The sequence below is a fragment of the Lonchura striata genome, chromosome 2 (assembly GCF_050655825.1).
Source record: "Lonchura striata isolate lonStrDom1 chromosome 2, ASM5065582v1, whole genome shotgun sequence".
NCBI lineage: Eukaryota > Metazoa > Chordata > Aves > Passeriformes > Estrildidae > Lonchura > Lonchura striata.
In genome coordinates, this window is record NC_140704.1 from 4,906,549 (window position 1) to 4,928,640 (window position 22,092).

At 42.1% G+C, this 22,092-nt stretch overlaps 1 protein-coding gene across 3 annotated transcripts in view; it reads left to right on the top strand.

The window, feature by feature from the left end:
• Window positions 1-22,092, top strand: part of OXSR1 (oxidative stress responsive kinase 1) — an 87,395-nt gene that overhangs the window by 37,067 nt on the left and 28,236 nt on the right. For all 3 annotated transcript variants that reach the window (XR_014950457.1, XM_077789521.2, XM_021555329.4), the window contains 2 exons: window positions 2,026-2,167; window positions 16,378-16,433. Coding sequence is in view for 2 of the 3 variants with exons in the window: in XM_077789521.2 (XP_077645647.2) it covers window positions 2,026-2,167; window positions 16,378-16,433 (198 nt within the window). In the remaining variant the exon portion in view is untranslated. The remainder of the gene's footprint in view (window positions 1-2,025; window positions 2,168-16,377; window positions 16,434-22,092) is intronic.

Genomic DNA, 22,092 nt, shown 5'->3' on the forward strand with positions numbered 1-22,092 from the left:
TCCTTGCTGGGATGCAGGAAGTCCAACATATGTCAAAACAACCTGAGTTACATCTGGGTGAAACCACTGGGTAGGACCCATGTCAAAATTCACTAAACATGAGTGTGTTTCTATGCTTGGGTGGGGTAAAGGAAGGCTGAAAACTGAGTATTCTTGCATAAAATGTTTGGACAATGTTATGTAACTTCATTTACGTATTTTTTTTGTTTTTCTCTAGGCTTTTTTTCTATTTTTGTTAGAGGCATGTATGTTAAGATCATGTCCTCTGCAAATATCTTGAACTAACAAAAGATTTTTTTTGGTAAGAGGAAGCTGAGGGTGCTGTTCAGGGCAACCAGTTTATTCCTCAATGTATTTCCACTGGGTTTACTGGTTGTCTTAGTGTCTAGGTGAAGCTGGTGCCAGGGGACCAGAGAAGATGGAAAGTGAGAAATAATAGTTCTGCTGGCTGCAGCAAGCTTTTAGATGAGCTCAGCATATACTGCTTTACACCAACTAAGGGACACTGTACACCCATGTAATTGTTTCCTGTGCAGTTTGAATTGTGCAAAATGAGCCTTTCCACATGGTGTTTGTATTCAAACCTTGCAGCTTCTTCTTTCATAGGAAGAGGCCAAAAGGAAAATACTATTCTAAGTGAAAACTGATCTACACAATTGTTTTGGCCTAGAAATTCAATTGGGATAGTTAATAAAATAAATGTTAAAGAGGAAGGAGTTTTCTGCCTACCTGAACCTGAAAGGTGAAAAGAAAATCAAACTAAATACCTCTTTTGTATTTTTCACTTGCTTCAGGAATTTACAAGGTGAAACTTCTAATTCTCCCATGGGCCAAATTCATGAGAGCTTCTGTTCTTCAGATCAAAAAATACTTTTCTCTTATGTTTTTGATTGTGAGTTAAGAACTATCTTCTCTAAACTTTTCTAAATCTGAGCCTAGCTTTTCTAAACTAGCTGACTTAGTACTGGGATGTTCTTTCCCTGTAAATTTCCGGTTCTAAGACAAACAAAGGAGCAATTTGTGCTCTTCAGTTGTGCCTGCTTTTCTCATTCTTTAAGAACTTCCCAGCCCTGCTGACATTGCTCTGTGCCCATAGCTGTAAAAACCCTACTAGTCCCTATCCAGCCATTAAACCATAGAAACCCAAGTTTGAAGGGTCTAAATGGCACAGGCTGTGGAAAAGAGGCTTAGCCATCCCGTTCTGGAGCAATAAAAAATTCTGAGAAGTCTCTTCAGTCCAGATGCAAATACAAAGAGGGTAGTACCCAGTGTCTACGAAAAGCAGGGCCTTGCACAAGAGTCCTGGTGCGAGTCACTGGTTCCGTTTATTCCTGGGTACACTTTGAAGAAGTGGTTTGCTCTCTAAAGCCTGGTTTGTCATGGAAGATGATGTAATTCACACCATGCTTGGGAGAGAGACTAAACATGCTTCTAGGGAAGGATCTAAGCTATTCCAGTTTTGTACAGAGTGAAGAAGGGACCTACTGTCAGAATTCAGCTTAATTTCATCTCTATTTAACAATTTCCACTTTTTTTTCCTGTTAGGGTTGTACCAGCCCTTAACAGATGAGATTTTTCCTGATATTCCTCTGCACAGAATTGGTAGGAGCTGAAAAAGAGTGCCTAATTTTATCAAGCTTGTTGCCTTCAGCTTGTGAGTCCTGGCAGCCCCCTGCTTTTTCCATTTCCCCCTTCAGCTTCTCCAGTACTCAGCACTTAGCCAGCTGTAGCATCAGTATCTACTTAAAAACCTTCCTAGTGTCATGTGTGTGTTCATTTTACATTTTGTCTTGTTCAAATAACTTCTCAGTTGCTTCTATTCACAGGGGTTTTACAGCCCACCTTGAGGCTCTGCCCCCAGGGGTGCATTGTTGTTTCTGCTTTCCTGCAGCAAAAGCTTCATCTTCTGACTCTGATCCTGACCATCATCAGTGAATTTCTTGTCTATTAAACAATGATGAATTACATAAATTAACTGTGAATCCGTATATCTAGTTTAAACTAAGATATTTAACTCTTCTGTAGGCTCTGTTTTGGATATTATCAAGCACATTGTGGCCAAAGGAGAGCACAAGACTGGTGTCCTGGATGAACCCTGTATAGCCACAATCCTTAAGGAGGTGCTGGAAGGACTGGACTACCTGCATAAAAACGGGCAAATCCACAGGTATTTTATGTTTTTCTCACTTTGTCATAAAATGTTATTGAAGCAGAGTAGCTGAGCACAGAGTCTCATCCCATAACTTGCTGAGGGCATCAAGAGAGGAAAGTAAAGGTGAGAGCTTTATTAAAATGTAGAATTCAAATGTTTATATTCTATATGCTACGTCTATATTCAATGACCAGGCCAAATTTGGGTAAATTTTGGGGTGTTGAAAGTTCTAATACAGGGAATCTCTTTCTAAATGTCAACATTCAGCTGCTAAGTGTAGTTGATGGAAAGCTGGAAAACTTCCACTGGTTTTGTTTCTTGCAGAGCTACAAATTACCAAGAGCACTGCGTAGGCAGAGTTGAGCAATTTAATAAAAAGTCCTTCCAGCTCTGATTTTTTTTGAGGTTAGCTGCAAGATCAACATCATGAAATTTGAATTTGAGTAATTTCATTTACAAATAAAAAGGAAATAAAAATAATGGAAAAACTTCTTCTGTAGGCAAAGCCCAGTTAACTAATGGCCTGTGATTTGACAGATCACTGAAATTCATGGGTTTCTGGTGTTTGTCTGAGATGTGTTTTTAAATCACATTTTCCTTTCTCCTGGTGTCAAGGTGTGGTGTAGTTCAGTAGGAGAAGATGCTAAGCTGGTCTGTTCTGTGTTAAAAAGACTGAGTTAGCAATCCTAAATATGTGCTGAAAATAGAATATACTGCTTGTGGGTAATATACACAATCCCAGCCACAGACTGCTACTGGAACAGCCTCTTCTTTCTTGGGAATTCTGTGAGCTTGGCTCTCTTCTGGTACAATGCCATTATAAGCATTGCTGCTGCTATGCTGGAGTAAGTTTCTGTCCTCTTATAGCTGCACAAGAAGAGGTAATTTTTTTGCAAAAATGTTATTTTAATTAGAAAATACAAGAAGTATTCATAAGTTCAATCAAACTGACTGGCTTTTGTAAGTTATTTTAGATTAAAAGGAAAGAAACAGTGGAAATGATTGAGGTGAAATTCTTGTCCCTGAAAGAAGTCTTAAATCTGTTTCCAGTCCCAACTAAAATTCTGATTTAACAAGAATCATTGTCTTCATTTGAGACAGTTTTGATTTCATAGCTGGTTGCTTGTTGCTTAAGTTTGTTTTTTGAGATAAGACTTGAGGCAGCTCTGGGAATTTAGAGTAAAGTAATAAACCAACTTACTTGCCAATTACATGGCAGTAAGTTTTCACTTTGCCATAAGTAATTGACAGAACTGTGTTCATCTGTAACCTGGAGTAGGTTTGCTTGACTGATTTAGTTATCTTCTGGTCTAGTGAAATTGAAATATATATGTTAAAGCAGCAGAAACCTGTTAAATCTCAGTTTCTTGGAAGATATTGCATAATGTTTCATGTATTGAAGAGAGGTGGCTCTCCATTTGGCTGGCTGGAGTGGAAAAGCAAAACTAGTAAATGTGGTAAAGATTAGAGATAATATGAATGCAGTGTGGGGGTTCTTTCATGTACTCAGCAAAAATATCATGTTCACAAAATTCAGACTGCTGGCCTGAAGAAAATATGATTCATATTGAATCATTTGGAAGTGAACTGGATCAAACCTGCTGTGACCATTCTCATCCTGCTCATTGAAGCATTTTGCACAAATTTTCAGCAAAGAAATCAGAGTTGTGTCATTGCTGCAGCTTAAGGTTGTGGTTATGCAGCAGTCCCTTTGCATGTGTTTCATCCCTAAATTTTGAGGCTGCTGCAAAAATTGTGTAATTTATCATAGAAAAGGATTTGGATTATCTCATTGTGCTGGGCACAGTGGTCTGGGAAATTTGGAGAAGCAGGATATAGAAGGAAAGTTGTGTGGTTTCCTACCTGTGATGCAAAGCTGTTTTGGCTGTTGGCAGAAGACAAGGTGACATGACTTTGAGAGGTGAAACAGGTTTCCTTAATGGAGTTCATCATACTGTGTTCCATTTTATCCAGATGTCTGTGTGCTGCTGAGGAAAACACAGTTTAAAGTTGTAGCGCAGCTGAGACCTTTCCTCATCCCTTGGAATATCTGTATGGTTTTCCCATTTTGCTTAATGCTAGGGGTCATAATACTGGTCATGCCTGATGGGAAAGGCAGGTGGAAATCTTGCAGCCATGCCTGAGATGCTCTCAAAGGAAGTGTTTAAAATAACTGAACTTTAGTCCCCTGGGTCAGCTTAAAGTATCTGGCTCTAAAGGAAAGCACATCAAGTGATGGCTGAACTGTAAATATTCTGTCTGTAGTGTGGGGCAGCTGTACTTGGGGTGAACTTTAGGCCAGAGCAAGATCAGCTGTGAAGGGTCAAAACTGAAGGGTTTAAGACCTGGAACAGCAAGCCCAAAGCAAGCAGCCATCCAGCAGAAAATATGTTCAGCTGGTTACACTAAATATCCAAACTCTGCTTATATTACGCCTTGGAGAAAACAACTTGATAAAATTAGAGACACATTGTGAGTGAATGACTGTAATTAGCACATCTGAAGTTGGACAGGCAGGCCAGTGGTACAGCCCAAATGATGAATATGGGTCCCAAATGTAATTTTGTGGGCACTGTAGACCAGAAGTGGGGCTGTAAATCACTGGTGAGATCAGAGAACATATTTCCGTCAGTGAAGCTACTCAATACTTCTAAATTATGCATAATCTTAAATGGGTAAATGAAGTTAACACATGAAAAACTAGCTTAATGAAATTTTGCTGCTGCTGAATCTTGCTATGCCTACGCCTGCCTTGAACTTAATGCCAGTTCCAGTTGAGGTTTAGGGAGCTGTCTTGGTGTGGAAGTGCAAATCCCTGCTTTGGACAGGAGAGGAGTTTGACAGTATTCTCTAGAGGAGATTAGAAAGCCAAATATCTATTGAAGGCTTAAATTATATTTTTTTTTCTTGTTTACTTTCCTAATTAACAGCCAGAGTGAGTCTGAAACTTGAATAGATGCCATTGTTCAGGAATAAATGCTGAAGTCTCCCACATAGCCCAAAGTGATGTTTTTTTTGCTTTCATCTTGCAAGGGCTGATGGGAAGTGTCTGAGGCCTTATGGCAAAGACAAAGGAGAAGACAAAATCAGTTTTATTTTCATGAACACTCTATACCACAGTAACAACTGATTACAAATGGTCCCCACCTTCCTCCAGAATCACCAGTGCCAGCCTTATCTGGGAGTTGGCAGCTCCCTGCCTTCACTGTGCCTGTCCCTGTCCCCCAGTGCCATGCCAGCTGCTACTGTCCCTGTTGTGGTTTCCTGCGTAGCACGGTGATCCCAGGGAGGATTTGAAATCCCAGTGATCCGGCTCATGTTCAGTGAGTTCAGGAGCTGGGCACCAGCCAGAGCGCTGGGGACAGAGGGCCGGACTCGGAAGCCCTCGGATGAAGCTGTCCTGCAGGAATCTGCTCAGGCACATTTCTTTATGGGAATCAAACAAGACTGACGTGCTCTGAGGGGTCGTTGCCAGGCTAATCTGGGCTGGGTGACACTCAGGGTATGTTGTACCTCTTCCCCATTTAGGTTCTGATTCTTCTCTGTGTATTTGGAGATTAGCAGGAGTTTGATGAATGACTTGGAAATAAAACTAAAGCAAAACCAACCCAAGAGATTTTATTGCTTAAAAAGATTTATTGGAGGAAACTTCAAGGCTTTATTTTTCAGGTGGTGCTGCGTATGGCAGGCTGACAAATGAATCATGCTGATTAACTGTTACAAGGTCTCTCTGTCTTTCTCCCTATTTTTATCTCTGAGCTTATCTTCTGTTCATGATTAGCTGTTGTGTAACTGAATATTTTAGTTAGTCCAGGTGAAATAATACACTGCTTAAATATAACCAGATTCTCCTATTGCAGCACAATAAATGTGATACTGTACTGTTTTTTTGTAAAAACAAAAAAAGCCTGGTTTAGAGTTGCATGCACTTGAACTATTGGCATGACAGCAATCCAACTATTAGTTTGTTTGCAGCTCTACTTCTTGCAGGGTAAGAGGAGCAGCAACATTTTATATGCTGAATTAGATCAGCCTGTGCTGCCATACAAAATGTTTGGGGCATTTTTGGTGTCTTTTCAAAATCAGAATGTGGGCAGCAGGGTGCTGGGACAGCTGTTTGACTGTGGCTTTGAAGAGACCCTAGAAACAATATCCTTGCTGTGCTTTTATGCCAGATAAGTTCACTTTTCAATTTTTTTTGGGACCTTAGGATGGTTTTGACAGGGAATCAAAGTTTAATTCTTTGCCTCTTTACCCATACTAAGAGTAAATAACTTCTGAAAACTGGGCATCTATTTATCTGCACATACACATCACCAATACTTGCATGTGGGATTTTGCAGGAGCTCACGTCCAGTAGCAAGTTTTTGATTGAAGATGAAGGAGCTGATGGATGTATTTTGGCAGAACTTGGCTGTCCTACAGTATTCAAGTTTAATTTTCATGTAGCTGATTAATGCATTGATAGCCATGCTGGTGGGTATTGTTGTTCAACTGGATTCCAGTATGCCTCTGAAATAGTGTCCTTTCATGTTTCTGTAGGAATACTGTGGGAGAACTTCAGGCCTCCTCTCTGCAGGGCTGAGATCTTGCTTTGGGGAGTCTGTTTTGGATGTGAACTTTGGTAGGGGAGGATTGAGGAATGGATAACAGGATGCAGAGCCTTTCCACCTCTACTTGTCAGTTTGATTTTCAGTCAGGACAGCAGTAATTTGAAAGTTGGCTATTGCTTAGCTGTGGGAAGTGCAATTTTTTATTCAGAGAGGTGTATTTGGTCTCTTGTCTCTTATAGTATAGGTAGAAATAACCTTTAGAGCTGGTAGTTAATAGAAATTCTAGAGCTTTAATTTTTAAACAATTCAGAAGCCAGAAGAATAGAATTGTTATCTTCTGTGTCTCAGTAGGAAGAAGGAGAAGAAGCTGCTCTGGATTGTACTGGGTACTTTGTTCCCCAAACAAACAGTGTCTAGGGCCCAAGGACCACTGAACCCCCAGTCTCTGTACAGTCAGACTGGGCTGTATTGTGGTGGTTTGGCAAACCAGCACGCTTTCCTGGTGGCTGTTTCTTCCACTGCATCATCCAGAAATTCATTGTTTAAAAAAAAAAAAAAAAAGAAACTTCCTTGTGGTTGGGGAGAGATAATATAAACCAGATGTAATCCCAAATCTGCAGACAGCCAGAAACAATGACTCCTGTGGAGACAGTTTTCCTCAAAGTGAGTAAAGACAGTCTTTGCTCTGAAATCTAAAAACATGAGATTTCAACCTCTGATGGTAAAATACCATTGCTGCTGAAATCACAGGGGTACTGGGGGCTCTGCAGCAGCTCCAGGTGATGCCCCAGCTCTTGGGAACTCCCTGCAGTCCTGTGGTGCAGGTGGGCTCCAGGGTGATACCTGAAGGTGTGGCTGCTGCAGTCAGGTGTTTGTGCCCCTGTCATGTCCCTCACACCCAGGAGCTACCTCTGAACTTTGTCACTGAGTGTCCTGCAGTTATTCAAAGTAACTTTGGTTTAGTCCAAAGGAAAGCCCAGCTGTTTGGTAGAATGACTCTGGCTTTTTATAGAAGGGAGAGGAGTTTTTAGGTTTTTCTCTCTGCTTTGCTACATGGAGATGAGAAGCAGATAAAATATGATTCGGAGTGGGAAAATAGAGGTTGGGTGATCACCTAAAGGTTCTACAGCAGTGACATGTTTTGGTCAGTGATCCATGACTGAATTGTACACTCAAATAATGGTGGTTTCTAGCAATTCTCAAATTGTCAAGAGTATTTGAATTTGATGTGTTTCCAGGGGGAATAATCATTCACTGCAGCATTAAATGTATCAAGTGAAAATGTAACAGACTCTTAGCTTTACTCTGAAGAAACCCAGTGCCATGCGCACGTGTAAAACACTGTTTGTGACATCTCCCTCATGTCACTGCCTTTATCTGGTGTAGATTGCTGAGACCAGGTCACCCAATATAAGCTCTTGCAACATCTCTCCAGCAGCAAAGTAATTGTTTAAATTGTCTTGTTCATCTGTTCGACAGGGGTGATGCATGATGTGAATATAACTCACTTCAAAAAGATGGCTTGAGATATTGTTCCCTGTTTTGGTGCAGCAGAATTTCTGGCCTTTATAGATCCTAAAATCTGCATAGGTAGAGGTTCTTTAAATATTTATTCAGACCACTGCAGTCTTTTCATTCATGTCTTATGCTAAAGTAGAAGAAAAGGGTCACTTGCTAAATTTGTGTGATAACATATTAAACACACTTGAAAAGTTTGCAAGGCTGCATCAGAAATTATTTTTTATTGTTTACTAAATTGAATTATATCTTGCCTAGTAGAGTTCTTATAAAATTTTGATACTAAAAAGTAAAGTTGTAGTAAACACATTCACAACATAAAGTGAATACTTTCAAGAAGAAAAGTGAGACAAAATCCACACACATTTAGGATAACAAACAAAGAACTGCCTCAGAGAAATCTATCCCTTGATGGTACCCTGGAAAGCATCACCAGGTGAGATTGGGAGTGCAGTGAGGACTTCAGAACAATTTTCAGGACTATTTGTACAATGGAAACTACACTTTCCATTGTACAGATACCTGATTTTATAACTACTTTCTCCATTTTATGGGAATAACTGGATGAAATAGAGGTCTTTCTTCCTATGCTGGTCTTCCTATACTTAAAACTGTCATCTTACAGATTTTTGGATAAGGAAGTTTTTGGACAGGTTTCTTGTGAGCTCTGGCTGTCTTGACTTTCCCCTGTTGTGTCATGTTGCAGCCATGGCTGAGCAGGAGCTGTGGGTGGCTTTGTAGATAGGGACAGCTCTTGGCTGCATGGGGAATGCCTTGGGCCTTGTGTGTATAGAGAGACTTACTACTTTTTCAGAACAGGATGCTTATTGCCTTTGGGAAATTCAGACCTTTTTGAGCTCACCTATGTCAATTTTTTGTGGCCTAATTTGAGCCAAATTGGTTCTGTATTTGCCTGAATGCCTTTCATCTTTCCACCATGGCAGGCAGGGAGCTGTATGAATCACTGACATTCCTGTTCCTTCTGCTACCTGGTGCAGCTTGTACTCAAACTGGGGTGATGCACAAGTGGTAATTTTTTGGAAATTCCTATTTCTGGGCCCATTAGGAACATACTCTGACATGCAGGAGATACTGCAGAATGGTGGAGTCACTGGTGTTGCCACGTGAAGCAAACTCGCCTCCTTCCACCTGAAAGAATTTGACATGAAATACTGAAATAAGATCATGTTATAACTAGACAATTTCCCTCTGTTATCAATGACTAAGGCAGGGTGTCCCAAAAATGTCTGGGCCTCCAGGGGTAGGAAGAGACCTTGTGACTCCACAGCTCGTTCCGTGTATTGCTTTTCATGCAGCAGGTTTTAAAGGGTCGTTGTGCTTTGTCCTCACTGCAGTCCTTAGGAAGTAGGATCAGGAAATGGACGAGCTGAATAAATGCATTTGTGGAAGAAATTGTTGTTTTTAGCTGCTGTTCAGCATATGGAAGCTTGATTTTAAAACCTGCTGTGCAGAATCCTTTCCTTATACAAGAGAAAAAAACTGAACTTCTCACAGAATAGGGTAAACTTTAAAAGTGGTGCGTGAAATTGGAGATGAAGCTTCTCTCTTGCAGTAACTGCTGAAGATTGTTAGAAGCGTGGGCTGTTTGGCAAATCCTCTTTGCCATGAGCTGATGCCACAGCAGTGATGTGCTTTGGGGTGAATGTGTGAAGCAAAGGCCTTATTTGCAGGAGGAAGAAATGGGGCTGTAAGTATTGGTATGGTTAGATCATCTCCATGTTGGGAGGCAGCCTAGGTCTAGCACTGTTTCCTGGCTGAAGGACCTGATGTGTCTGAAAATTGCTTTTTAAGGGTTTGGATTTAGCTGAAGCAACTTGCCCCACATTGATGTGCAGTTGAGGTTACTTGAGCACTGCTGCTGGGCTGGAGGCTTGGCCATGGATGGGAGGTGGGAGACCAAGGCAGGCAGGCAGGCAGGATCCGTCCTTGAACCTTCCTTTAATCCTCTGTTAGGCTTGAACCACGTGGGGAGAGAAGGAATTAATGAGAGCACCAAACCATCAGAGACGAAGCTGGCACAGGAGTGAGAAGTGTGAGCTGGACATAATTTGCTGAGATAAAGGAAAATTGCAGGCGCTGCGATAACAGTGGCTGTGTGACAGACAGGGGCACAGTGAGGGATTGACACACTGCTGCCTGTCTCACTTCATAATAGAGGCTTGCATCGAGTTAGCCCAAGGTCTGCAACTCTTTCTGAACCACTTCAGCATCTTCCCAAACCCTGGAGCTATTCACACAGCCAAGATGACAGTGAATTTCAGGCAGATCTCCTGCAGCTTTCTTTAGTGAGTCGTCCCTTGTCTGAGCTGCCAGAGCGACTTGACCTAAAAGAAATCAAATTTGAATCATGGTTTCTTGGGCCCCAACCTTCTACTTAAAGCAGCAGTCCACTTCTGCAGCACTGGAGGGCAGAAAATTGAGAGGGACTGTACCTAGTAAGTGCATTGTGAACCTCTGAAAGATATTTTATTTTTTTACAATGAAGTGAAATGGGAGATTAATTTCTCATGCAGCTCTGACTGGGGTTTCTGTTTGCCTGTGCCAAGTGACAGAATGCAGTTATCTCTCCCAAGAAGTCTTTGCTGCACTCAAAGTAATCTGCCTGGATCTTATGGGTAGGGTAGGCAGAAAACAAATACTTGCTGTACTCTTAAAGCTCTGTGTGATGGAAGCTGACAGTCTTTTCCAGTGGGCTTTGTCTTCACATGGCTCTGTTTGCAAAGCCACAGTCTGTCAGTCACTTCTGCCTTTCAAAGACATCTTAAAAAAAAAAAAAAAAGAGAAAAGCTTTTAAAGTTCCTGGTAACATTGGATTATTCATCTAACTTTCTCCAGCCATTAAAATGATAATTCAAAGGCCTTTAATTATTCCCACCTAGGTAACCCTCATGAAGGTGTAGCTTTAAAAATGCTTCCACTGTTTTGAGTCTTGGAGTTAATTATGAGTTGCCTTGTGCTGCTGGCTCAGCTCCCGTGTGGAGGCCGTGGTCTTTTACCACAGCCCAGCAGCTGACAGAGCAGCTTGGAGAAGAGGGAAGCTGCAGTTGCTGTGCTTGCCTGATCCTGGGCAATAAAGCATGTCACTGGGCTGGTCCCCTGCTGGAATTTATGGCAGCCTGGCTGCTGCCACTGGGCCCGGCTGCCAGTGGCCACAAGGACCTGCTGAGAGGGCTGTGGATGAGCAGGGATGAAGCAAGCTGTGGACTTGGCCCTCTCTTCCATCCCCTTATGCTGGGCTCAGCAGGGAGCATGGGAGCTGCTTTGCCAGCTCTCTGCCATTGGAAAACCTTCAAGCTCTGGGAGATGTTTGAGAGTCTGGCTCTGCAGTTGAGTACAGCACTGTAACAGGCAGTAATTGCACCTCACCCAAGAGTTTGGGACTTCAGGTTCAACCCTGTGGCATGAAAATATTAGGGCACACAGCTTTTCTGAGCAGGAACAGGGGCATGCTCATGTATAGCATTTCCAATACAATTGTCTTGAATGCCTTCTCCTTATGCCGTGTTGAATGTGCTGACATTTGAAGGGGTAAAAATACTGATCTGCCTGCACACTGCAAGCCTAGTTTACAATTTTCAGCTCTAAATGGTAAAGCTCTTACCTGTCACCAGCTTTTTATATCTTGGCTTATAAGGCAAAGGGAAGAGGTGACACAGGTAACAGCATGTTATTGAAGGGAGAGAAATGTTTGATGGTAGAGGGACAATAGCACTCATTTGGTGTAAAATGTCAGAGATTGCCTCATATTTAACTGTATGTAGCAATATTGTCCTGGAAGTATTTTACAAATTATTCAGAACAATGTCAACTCCAGTAATTGGTTGCATTCAGCATAAATATTTTGAGTTATTCATTACCATTAAAAGAAAATAGTAATTGTTGCATATTGCACCTTCTCTTTTTTTAAATTAAACTTGGCAGGACCAACCACTCCTTCCTCATGCCAAATTATGCACTATAGAGTTCAGTCCATGAAAATTTATTGTTGCAGTTGATGTAAATTGCATCTAATGGGCAAATGACTCACGGCTGTGCTTTGTGTTACAGCCAGCTTTGTGTTCGAAAGGCACATGCCAGCAGGTTGGAAGCAGAGGCAGAGTAAACAGGGCTTATCTGTTTCCCCTCTCCTGTGACAGTTTTCTTCTCACTACTGGGCTGCAGATCTCCTGGGGTGACAATCTTTGCTCAGGTCCCTTCTGTTGTGGTTGCAGTGGCTGTAACAACCACTGTGGAGTTAGGCCAAGGATTGAAGGTGGATCTGATAATTTAGCAGGATTTTAAGGACTCTTTGTCATGGGAACAAGCCACCAGGATATAGTTCATGTAGTTTCCCTGTGCCCCACTGAAAAATTAATTGAGGGGAGTGTGGGAACACGGCACTTAAAACTGAGAAGGATCATCTCATTGCCTTCCTGTGCTCCCAAATCTCCTGTAGCTGGAGTTCGGCCGTAATTTTGTTGTTGGGATGAGATTTGTTCATATAGCACCTCATACCTGGGGCCCAGCCCCATCCTGAAGGCATTAATGTGATGACACTCTTGTCTGGTCAAACTGGGAAGTTAAACCAGTTTGGAATGCGGATGAAGAAGGGTTTCTGCCTCGCTGTGAAACCTTTCGAGGCTGACGTGGAGAATCCAGCTTTGCACTGGAGTGAGTCCAAGCCTCTCTTCCCACTCTGGTTGTGAAGTACAAGGTAAATAAAAACATAGTTCTTATTTTGTGGAAAGGCTCTTGAAGACTTTAAAAGAGAGGAAGATGACAGCTGTAGAGCAGGAGTGTCCAGAAGTACTGTAGCATTTGTTAAACTATTGACAAAGTTTACTATAGCCTTCTGTAACTTCATTTAAAATGTGATATAATTATTGTTTATGCTAAAGCTGCTTCCTGTTTCCACTATAGCAATTATGCCAGAGGCATACAATTTATTCCCAGTGTATCAGCCCAGGATATGGTCATTACCACATTAATGGGAAGTGCCTTCAAATTGTTACACTTGGCAATAGCTATATCCTGGAGTAACAAACTTTTCTCACCATTCAGCTCACAAGTTTATAAGATCTCCTGATGAAAATAAACAGGAAAGCACTGATCGTCTTTCTGCTGCCCCATTGCTTCAAATGCACTTAAGTTTAAATATGATTTTAGAGGAGAGCCTGCTTCAAATATGCTGCTACTGCACCAGTGTATGCTAAAAGGAAGGAGTGAGTGAGTACTCACTCAGTGTTAAGGCTGCTCTGTGTTCACCTGATGCTGCTGCAGTGCTGTTAAACTGGGGCAGGGAATGGGGAAGCTGGAAAATGCTTCTATGGAGCAGTGACTCCTCAGTGGAAACAGTGACTCTTCAAACATCTTGCTGCCCTATCAGTTTTGTTGCTCTGGTTGGGAGTGAGTGTGCCAGGCTGGGGTGAGTGACCCTTTGCAGAGGGCTGACCACTGTGAGGAAGTGCCACATGAAGTGGTGATGTAATTCTGTAGTTTGACTTGGATATTAGGCAGTGGTTGTTTTGGCCTCCTGGAATTCATATTGTGGCCATGACTTGTTTTAATTTCTTAAACCAGCTTTAAGAATTATGTTTGCTGACTTTTGTTTCCAATGAGAAAATATGTAAATTTTAATTAATCCAAGCTGAAGTTAAAAAGCAAGCCTCTTGATTTGAGGGGGTTAAGGGCCTGGAGTCCTTTGGCTCAATTTTCTACGGGATTCGATCTAAGTGCTTATTTTGCTAGTTTCTTGCATTCCAAACCTGCCCAGCTTCTCTGCTGTGGTGGGATGGTTTGGTGATAGGGAATGCCTGCTGGTTTCTGACTGCTGATGCTACAGCAATGAAACCTGCCTGAGTTGTTTTGGACTGTGAAGTGTGTGATAGTTGAGATGTCATCCTTAGTTTTGCTTAAAATCTTTCCTGGCACTTCCTTCATGGCTGAGTGTGGTCTGTTATGGGGGCTTGCTGAGCCACATGTGCAGTTCTGCCAGAGGGGAAGTTTGGAAAGGCTGCACAATAGTGCATGGCCCAGCTTACTGGGGAAATGCTGCAGCATCCTGGGCTGCCTTGGAGTACAGTTGGAAGAGGAAATTACTCTTACTCCAGTAAGAGAATTAATAACTTCAACAGGTAACCTTGTGCATGCTATTCCTTTCCCCATGAGCTGGAACTGGCAGGGCCTGGTGCATCCTGGCTGTCACAGGAGAATCAGCTGTGAGTAAACATTTCCAGTAGGATTGGAGAATTTCCTGAACACCCTGTGTTCCCTCTGAATTAGTGCTGGTGTGCAGGGGGATTCCTGGAGGTGGCTGTGCCTGTGCCAAGCACATTTCACACTGTGTGAGCCAGCTCCTCACCTAGGACATAGCAGACTTCAGTACTGTGCTCTCATGGCTCCCTGTGCTCCTGGGGCTGGATCCCAAAGGCATCTTCTACCTAACTATTAGCAGGGAGCTTTTCCATTCCTCCTTTTTATGGACCATGAGCAGTTTGTGGGAGTGCAGGGCTCAGTCAGGTTTGTGTCTCACATGGCAATTAGCTCAACAGCACCAATTATATTGGGTTTGGCCAATGGGTGCTAAGCGGGGTAGTGTAGCCACCTGCTTTATTCTGCATTTAATCCCTTCAGGTCCTTCATGTAGTTAAGAGCATCCATTGGTGCTGTATTGTCTGCAATGGCTACCAGATGCTGGTTGCAGGAAGAAAACAAAAATCATGCTTCTGGAAGGGAAAGTCAGCTTCTTGAGGCTATCAGATCTGTATGAAACTCTGAAGTTATGTGACACATCTTCATTATTAAAACAAATAAGAATTTTTCCTGTACTTGCTCTCACACCAGTGCTTCAAACTGGGGTTAGGCTCCAGGATGGGCACTGCTAGCAAGACATGTACATTTGGCATGACTTGAAATACCAGTTTGAAGGCTAAAGGTGCTGTCAGCTGCAGTTTGCTGTTCATCTTTAGTGGGACTGTCTTATGGACAGTCTTTTTTCTGCCTTGTGCTGAGGAAAACCCTTGCCGTGCCACTGTCCTAGACTGGGCATTGGGAAGAGTCTGATAAATGCTAGCGCTGGAGAGGATGTATTTAAAATTAGGCTGGCCTGTAACTGGCAGTGGCCCAGGCTCCTCTTCAGAAAAGCCAGGAAGGAGGAGATTTCCAGGGCCTGACTGGGGCTCTTTGGCCAGGCCACCACACCAGTTCTGTTCTCATGATGCACTAGGGAGAAGAGAAAAAAATAGCTTTGGACTTCTTTCTGTATGTGAAAGGATTTGGAATATTTGCCAAAGGCAGTGAAGGGAAAATCTGCTTGTTTTGGGGTTGTTTTCCTCTTTTTGCACCCATTCCATGTGGGTTCCTGGGCAGTGCAAGCTTAGCAACCTGTGCTGATGAACAGGGGTGTCAGCTATGAAGTGCTTCTCTTGGCTTGACATGTGGAGCAGCCTGTGAAAATAAACTGGAAAACTTCAAAGTGTTTGCAGTGAAAGCAGTGTTCCCCTCAAGAATGGAGAAGTGTTGCTGTTAACCTGAAAACCAGAGCTTTTGGCTAGAAAAGGAAAGTACAAAATATTCATAGCACATGCTGGATGTTCTTGTGTGTTTGTTCATTAAAAGAAAATAAAAAGATAGCAGGGGGATTTTTTTCACTGACCAGGCTCATTAAGCCATAAGCAAACAACATTTTTCAGCTCTCTGGATTTTCACCAGTGTATGGGGCTAAACTGATTTTTTGAGGAAGCACAATAACTTCTGCAGGACTGGAGAGCAGTGAGATGTGGGGCTGGGTGAGAACCACATCAACTCACTGTCTTGAAGTCACTCCCCCTAAAGGGGTACATAAGCATCTGACCAGTGCTAGGTTCACTTTTCACCTTTTTATCTAACTCTAAGAACCTGTGACAAACAACTTTCCTTGCATTTTTAAGAATACCTTCTGCAAAGTTTTAATTTTCCTTCTCTGTGTATAGTACCTAAAATACAAATCATACAAATACTACTTAATGCCTGTCTACTGAAGTTACAATTTCTGCATGATTTGAGGCAAGAAATGCTAATATAAGAAACAAAATATAAGAAATAATAACCTTTTAATGTATTTTTCTTGGTTGAAGTAAAGATTTAATGACTTATTGTTTCTTTATCTTTCTGCAGGGATGTGAAAGCAGGAAATATTCTTCTTGGAGAAGATGGCTCAGTGCAAATTGCAGGTAACTTCCCTGGTAGCTTTGTGTAAACTTTAGGCATAACTGAATATCCAAGGAAATAGTTTAATGATTGAGGAGAAACCTGCATAAAATTGTTAGCATCCAAAAGCCCCACACTTCATAAAACAACAAAAAAAACCCAACAAAAAACAAACCAAAACAAAAACCCAACCCAGAGTTTATAACGTCTTGTTATCTTAAAATACTATTACTCAGAATAATGACAATCAGCAGATACAAATCATTTGATTGTGAAGTCCACAGAATCAATAGATTAGATAAAGTTCTTGGCATAAGCTAGTCAGGTTGTTACATCAGCAAGTTTATAGGCTTGGAAGTGGAGTGCAGAGACCTCACTGATTTATCATTGACGTGTGAGGTGGTTTTCCACAGGTCTCTGGTGAAGGGTTCACAGATCCATCAGAAGGAAATGGACATATCTGATGGTAAAAGTCATTTAAGGAAAGATCAGCCAGTCAAACTGCTCCTGTGAATGCTCCCTGCTCTGCTTCAGTTGAGCTGGATGGCAGAGAGGGTGTTTAAGTGGCTGCCCTGGCCCAGCCCAAACTGGGGTGAGCTGGAAGTCTTGGAGGCAGTCATGCAAAGCAAAACTGTGAAGACAGTTGCTTTAGCTAACACAGATGTGTCTGGAGATGTCTGCTGCAGGCACTGCTGACAGGAGCTGCAGCAACAGAGCTGTGCTGGAAACAGTCCTGGGTGGGGATAGACCATGTGGAAAAGGGTACTGTGTGGGGTGTTTTGCCCCCCTGATCCTCTTCTGGTATTTGGTTTCATACATGTTCCTACAGACTTCACTCTTCTTCTCAGAAATCAAGAATTATGCCCCATTCCTGAAAACATTCAAGATTGAATTCAATTGAATGGAATTCAAGATTGAAGAGCTGAGCAACCTGTTCTGGTTGAAGGTGTCCCTGCCCATGGCAGGGGCCTGGACAAGATGACCATTAAAGGTCCCTTCCAACCCAAACTATTCTGTGTTTTTGATTATTATTATTACAGACTATTAAGTAAGCCAAGATTTTTGGAGAGTACATTTAGAACCTGTGATATTTGTTTTTCCTTCTCTTCCCAGCATTATGTTTTCCTATCCTGAGTACTGTTTTTCTCCAATTCTCCTTTCCTCAGTAGTGTGTTCTTCCTGTAGATCTTGTAGTGCCTTTCCCATGGATCTTGTAGTGCCTTTCCAGTCCTAGTGCCAGCTCTAGCTGGGGAGCAGAGCTCTGTCCCCTCCTGCCAGCTTGGCAAACATCCCTGTACATATGTAACATTTTCAATCCCATATTTAATTTAATTGGGAAGAGCCATATCTGTGTCTGACAAGGTCTCTTTAGTACCCTAACCCTGTCCTGCTGGTAGAGTCACAGCAGTGGTCAGGCCAGTGTGGTGGGAGTTTTAAGGATGAGGCAGTGACAGTTTTGTGAGGGAGAAGTTCCTGTAGCATTGTTTATTCCTTTGGAATATCTGTGCTTGGCTTTGCATCTTGGAATGAAAGGCATAGATTTTCCACCTGGAAGTAGAACATGTTGCAATGCAGCTTTTTCTAGGTAGCTGTCCTCTCTGCAGAGGACAATAAGCCCTTTTACAGGACATAACACCTATTTCTGTTTAAAAATCTGAAATACCTTTGTTTTCTTTTTTAAGTCTCTTGGTGTCTTTAATGAGGTGAAAATAATTCAGTTATGTGGCAGCTGATGGAAGGTAGGGAGTGGCTTCTAAAATGCTCAAAGAAGCAAACTTTATACTGTGAAATCCTACAATTTTTTCCATAATAGGACCAAGATATAACATGTTGAATTTGTAATTGCACAGAGCTTTTGATGCTGTTTTGGGAGAGGCTCCAAAAAGGTGTAACTGAGTGTTTCTGCCAGCCTAGAGAGAGCTGCTTGTGTGTCTCTTCCACAAGGCTGTAAGGGCTTGGCTTTTTTGTATTAAGGCTCACTAGCAATAGGTATTTGTGTATTTTTTTCTGCTGAGTAATTTTCCGTTGATAAAAAGATTTAAGGTAGACTGGTCTTAGCTTTGTGCATTTCAGAGGATTTACATTTGTCTGTGACTGTACACAATTCCCTATACTGAACTACTGGTGGTTTATATGTGCAACACCTAAATGATGAAATTCATCTCTCTGCATATCCTGTGAAAGCAGCATTTAGAGATGTGCAAAGTTCCTTTTTTACAAATTCTTTCTTCGAATATGCAGAAGGACCAACCCTGCCACCTTTCATCAGCCACAGCAGGGCCACTAAACCAAGGTCAGAGGGTTCACTGCAATGGCAGGAAGCACTTTAGTTTCTGTGGAGGCAGCTGATGACTTGAAAGAAATGAAAATAAATTAATGAATAATAGAGAAGAGCCTGACCTGGTCATAACATGAGATTTAGTTTCTGTGGGAATTTCTGACACTTAAGCTTCCTTGCCTTCTGACCCAGGATGAAGTAGCAGAATTTCTGGGGAATTTTTTGAGGAGGAAAAAAATGCTGGAAGCAAACCAATCCAAATAAAATGAGATTTGTTTCAGTGAGATCAAAGCACTTGCCTTTGACAATAATATTAATGCATATTCTGAATAATTCTGTTGATTGTTGAATGCTTCAATTATGGGCTGGATGACATCACTTTATTCCCATGAAACAAACGCTCTTAAGTTTCTCTGGAAAGTTACACCACAAGATAAAAAACAAAAGATTGATCAGCTGTGGAATGTAGCCTTGAGGGTTGGAGTGAATGGGGCACCTCCCTGCAAGGAGCTGGTTTGGTGTACATGAAAAATTTAAATCATGTAGCAGGGAAGAAAGACTTCCATTCTTGTATAATGACTCCTTCCCTTCTGCCACTCCTCTATCCAAACTGCCTGTGAACAGTTGTTAAGGTCTCATTCAATCTTTGGCCTTATGACCTTGTGTTCCTGTGCATTTCCTCCTGCTTGACACAATTCCTGTTCCTTGTCCCAGATGAAATGTAATTCTCAAATGTAAATGAGGAATGTACATCTCAATCTGGAAATCCTTTGATGAGAAAAAAGCAAAGCTGCATTTGAGATTGAGTGGTGGAAATCTCACTGCTGGACTGCACCTCCACAACGTGTCAGTGAATTTAATTGCTTGAATCTTTCACTGTGTGGAATTCAAGGCAGTAATTTTGCTGCAGTATTACACGGTTCTGACCAGTGAAAATTAAAGCCTCTTTTGTGAATTTTGGGCTGTGCAATTCTGTTAAAGATGAACAGAAAAAGCAACTTGATGAAGGTGTCTCAGACATTTCTCAGGTTCTGTTTGTAACCCTGAGTTGGTGTTTGTGCATATGGGGAAAGCCACTGTGGGAGCACTGTGAGTTGAGGTTGCTGCAGGTAAAGAGATGGAGAGATCTGTGGGCTTGAGGGCATCTGCTGGAAGTGGGAATTCTAAAAATTCCTCTAATGACTTGCACAAATTCCCAGCTTGAAACTCCTCCCCAAGTCTTATTTTTACTCATGACTCTATTTTTAACTGTGTCGCTCCTTTGGCTTTCAAAAAGTGCATCCACTGAACCTGGAGAAAATTGCCTTTAACAGATCCAGCTGACCAGCAAGACCTAAAGTGGGGCAGTTTGCTTCTATCTTAACATTTATCTTTTTTTTCTCCCAAGGGCACTTGGGCCTTGTGGTTTGGCACCAAGTTTTTGGAGCCTGTTACAATTCACAGTATCACTTTCTCAGTTTGAAGTGTTCTCCTTCACACTGGATTAATCTGTCTTCTGGAGAGAGCAGGACTCTTTTCCAGATACCATTGTTCTGGGCTGTGCTGACATCGGTTGCAATGTAAATGGAGATAGCCAAGTTCTTTTGTGTTCCAGCCTCTCCATGGCAATTACTTCATTTCTTTTAATCAGACCATAAAACCTCTTTGCTCTGGCATTTATCAGCTCCCTGGAGTCTAAAAGTGCACGGATAAAAACACTCTGTCAACATAAAACTGCATCGGCATCAGTATTGATGCATAAACCAGGAGATGGCTTCTCACAGTAAGCAAGGCTTTGCATTTGTCAGTTTATTTAATTATGTAGGACCTATAAATTACTGTGAAATGAACATCTTGATAGACTGGGAAGGGATGCGAGAGGTTGAGGAGAAACTCTCCCAGGGTGCGTGAGACTTGCTCAGTATGAGCCACGCTTCAGCCATGGCATGATGTGAGCATCCTACTGAGACTGAATTCAGACTGTATCTTTGTTTTCCCCTGATTTTATCCATTGAGATATTAAATAATGCTGTCACCCACCCCTCTGAGATTGAATGTGATGATACAAGTGTCTGCTGAAGGCTGAGAGGCACACATCCCTCCATGTGTGGATTTTTTGGTTCTGGAGACAATAACATGATCTCTTCAGGATTTAAAACTAGAGAATCCTGAACAGGCACTCCTGAGAGGTGCCTGCAGCGTCAGCTGGCCTGGACAGGCCGTGTTGCCAAGCAGTTGAAGTAGACTGAGATTTCACTAAGTTGTTCAGGACTTGCTAATTGATCCTGGGCAAATTGCCTAACCCCTCTCTCTTTATCTATTTATAAAACGGGGATAGTTAAGGCCAGGCAAAACTTGTGTAACTGAATTTGTGTAACTTTCCACAAATCCATGCCAGCTTGTCACCGGTTCGCTGTGTTCCTGACTGCTCTTAATTCATGGCACTAAAATAGCGCTCTACATAAACATAGAGCTATGATGCAGCAGTGTCATTCCCCACTTTCCCTTAGGAAACTCTAACTTTGGGAGATTAAATTGCCTGAACAAGGGGCAAGACACAAATCTAACTCGGGAGGGGAGTGTTGATTGCAGGGCTCGCTGGAGGAGCCTGTGTTGTATCACGAACACCTTGGAGCCTCTTCTGCCTTTCAAAAAAAAGGGCCAAAAGTATTTTTCTCTATGATTGGTAGAAGACTTCTAGGGCCTTTCCTGCAGCAGCGAGTTGTGAAATAGCTTTTTCTTTGTGTCAGTGGAACTATCTGTGTTTCCTGAAGAGATGTTGCACTGTTTGATTGTTGAAACCACTTGTGAACGTCTCCGAGGGCAGTGGGTGGCGTCACCCAGCCTGGGCTTTATCATTCTGAAGTTACTTTGTGAAGTAGGAGGACAAGTGCATTTACAGATCCAATACCACTGTGCATCAATCTAGACTTTAAAAGGAAAGAAGCCTTTGATTCTTGTTCTCCAGTAAGCTTGCTTTTATCTGGTATCCTACCACCTGCTGCGTTCTCAGCACAAAATTGCTGTTTATCACTGCCTGCCTCTTGCTGCCAGGTTCATTCATCTTCAGTGCTCTGAAAGCTTTAAGGTTTGCAGCAAAGCAGTAGAGTACAACTGCAGATATTTTCTGATGGTGAACAACTGAACAAGAAGGAAGGTGACCAGTGAAAATAACATCTAGTGCTGTCTTCTGAGATGCTTTTTGTTTAAACACAAAGTGATTTTGAAGTCAAGATTGAATTATTCTGCTTTTCTGCCCCTGTTGAAGTTGCAAACTACTTTAGGGTCTGATTCAAGCACATCAAACTCTGTAGGATCCCCTCTGATATCAGCAGGTTTTGGTCCTGGCTCTCAGCGCACATTCTTCCTTCTTTCCTTTCTACCTTGTAGGAAACTACATGCAGTAGCAGGTACTTGGGCTTTTT